Below are 2,768 nucleotides of genomic sequence, written 5' to 3'. Positions count from 1 at the left end.
AATACTGAAAATGCACTGCAGACCATTTAGCATCTGAAAGAAAAATCCATTAATCTATAGTTCACTTTGAAATGCTGATCGACCTGCTGTGTATTTGCAGCATTTTCTGCTCTTATTTCAAACCTCTTGCCATAGGTCTAGAAACGGTTTGATGGTTAATGGTTCACACTTGATGGTTTAGAACTACACTATTGCTGTCTGCAGCATTCGACTCCCCAGTTATTAATTAACATTGATTGTTCCATAATAGTTAGGTACATCTGGTCAATTTTGCAGGATTCTTTAATGGATTTCTTCATTAAGAAGCCATGAAGGCCATGATGTGGAAATGCAAAGGAAATCCATTTTGTAATTAAGAAATCTGATAAGAAACAATGCAAAATTGCCCCCATTGTTGCCATGCGTGTTCTTGTTCTTCAATCAACTTTCTGTTTTTGTTTGTTTCAGAGATTAACTGTTAAGCCGATCTATCATGATAGCAACAGGAGGGCTTCTTCGTATTTCAGCCAGGAGGCAAGATTCTTTCCGCTCCCACAATCATGTCAGTAAACGCAAGAGGAAAGCCAAAAAGAAACACAAGAATGATGTGGTGGTAGTGAAGGGTAAATTGAAGCTGTGCTCTATCTCAGGAGTGATCGCTGCCTTTGGGATCCTTGTTCTGTTGGTAGGGGTTGCAATGGCAGTGATGGGCTACTGGCCTAAGAAAAATGACATTTTTGAAGCGAATACAGTCCTAGCTCACAATGCCACCAACAGCACTAGGCTAGAGACAACTTCTCTGGAAATCATTTCTAACTTTTTAGCCAGCTACTTGCATTCTGACAAATTGAAAGTTTTTGGGCCTCTGATTATGGGGATTGGTATATTTCTGTTTATCTGTGCCAATGCAGTTCTTCATGAAAACAGAGACAAGAAAACTAAGATAATTAACCTACGAGACATTTATTCCACAGTCATAGATGTACACAATTTAAGGACAAAGGACAGTGTTCCTTTTAATGGGTTTGTGAATTACGTTCAGTCCAAGAGCATGGATAATCTCAAGTCTCCTGATTCCTACTGTGCAGCAATGTTGGCCAAAAATACCTGGCGGACACCTGTTAGCAATACTGTTAAACAGCTTGGATTAAAGGAAAACGCTGGCAAAAATCACTGCGATTCTGTAACAAAACAGAAGCAATCTGTTCCCAAAGAGAGAAAGACCTTCTCAGATACAGTCTACAGTATTTGTAGAGACAGAAACAGGATGAATGAAAGGGCTCAGTTGCCCAAAATGTGTGGAGCTAAATCTATCGTCACTTCTTCCATTAATGCATTCACACTGCCAGTCATCAAACTGAACAATTGTGTCTTGGACGAAGGGGACCCCAGATGTAACAGAAACGGAGACAAAGACCAGGTGTCAGAAAAAAGTAAAGAAACTCCACAGGAATTGGACTGTGTTGCCTCCGATCAGCTAGGGGAAAGTGAATGCATCCCAGGGCATGTAAGCATAAGCAACGAGCACCTTGCAGATAATAAACAGGATGTTGAACCAGAAACTTCAAGGTTAAATGATAATCAACAAGTATCCAAGAAAGGCTCACAGAGTCCTTCCCATGAGGGGTCGCAAGTACAGCTTCTGCCTCCTGCTCCATGTCAAACAGAACTGGAGTCCAATCTTTCCCTGCAAATGTTGCCAGCTGACTCAAAATCACTGGACCTTGGTGACAACACTTCCACTTCAGAGATGCAGGGTGAGATGAGCCATCCAAGCCTCCCACATTTAGACCGCACTAACAATAAGGGCTACTTAACGTTAGATGATGGGGAGAATTCCTTTCAATCCTCTAAAGTATTACCAGAACCCATAGACCAGTCTGGTGATTGCACAGAGAATCCTGATAAAGACAACATCCAGGAAAGCACAAAGTCAGGCAGTGAAGAAAAGGCAGACAAACCTCATCAACCTGTGCAGAGACAGTACACAAACAGAGAGAAATTGGTAATGATTTCCAAATCGCATAGTAACCTCAGGAAGGAGAATGATGAATTTGGCCATTATTAACCAATAATGTAATCGTCCATCGTTGGTCATCCACAAAACATTTAAAATACACTGGAAGCTAACAAATTACTAAGAATATGTCACTTTCTTGTAGTTATGGATTACTGAATGTCAGTGAAGCTCCAAAGACTCATAGATTGTCATCAAGCTAACCATCAGTTTCTTTAGCTGCTGCTAAGTGTAAATGCTTTAGCCGTTGAGTTGAGGTACTTCCATCTCAGTTAAACAGTGAGTTTTTATCATAATCTGTGAGTCATTTGTAAACAGCTTGTGAACATCAGAAGTTCTTTTGTCCTAGGCTTGTAAAATTACATTTTTAACCATTGAAATCAGCAGATTACCTGTCCTGGATTCTTTATTCTGATAATCTGAAAGATATATATGCTTCTTGTGTAAGCAAATAATGCACTAAAACACACATAAATGTGATATTTAAAGGTCTCTGTGTCATTTCACTGTTTATGAGTAAAAACGAATCTGGATTTACAATTATTGACAGAAGTCCAATTTATCTGTGTTTCTATGTTTGGTAAACCTGGATTGGGCCTCATTCATTGAGTTCCCTGAACTATTACCTATCTTTTGGATGTTAAAATGCTTGTTCATTTTGCATTTTCCTACATAACAGTCCCTAAACACTGCTTATCAAAGCTGTCTTCTACATCAACACGTGCCCTATCGTCGTCTATTCAGGGTCAAGTCTCTGCCTCTTGAATTACTT

The 2,768-nt window shown here is 39.7% G+C and overlaps 1 protein-coding gene across 1 annotated transcript; it reads left to right on the top strand.

Annotated features, from left to right (window-relative positions):
• The first annotated feature begins 466 nt into the window (after nt 1-466).
• LOC103183466 (transmembrane protein 200A) lies at nt 467-2,526 on the top strand. The gene has a single exon (XM_007900969.2). The coding sequence runs from the start codon at nt 473-475 to the stop codon at nt 2,045-2,047; it is 1,575 nt and encodes a 524-aa protein (XP_007899160.1). The 5' UTR covers nt 467-472; the 3' UTR covers nt 2,048-2,526.
• Nucleotides 2,527-2,768: the final 242 nt, after the last annotated feature.

Source organism: Callorhinchus milii, unplaced genomic scaffold (genome assembly GCF_018977255.1).
Source record: "Callorhinchus milii isolate IMCB2004 unplaced genomic scaffold, IMCB_Cmil_1.0 Scaffold2, whole genome shotgun sequence".
NCBI classification, from domain to species: domain Eukaryota; kingdom Metazoa; phylum Chordata; class Chondrichthyes; order Chimaeriformes; family Callorhinchidae; genus Callorhinchus; species Callorhinchus milii.
The sequence above is the reverse complement of the archived record's forward strand: the minus strand, read 5'-3'. Positions and strand labels throughout refer to the sequence as shown.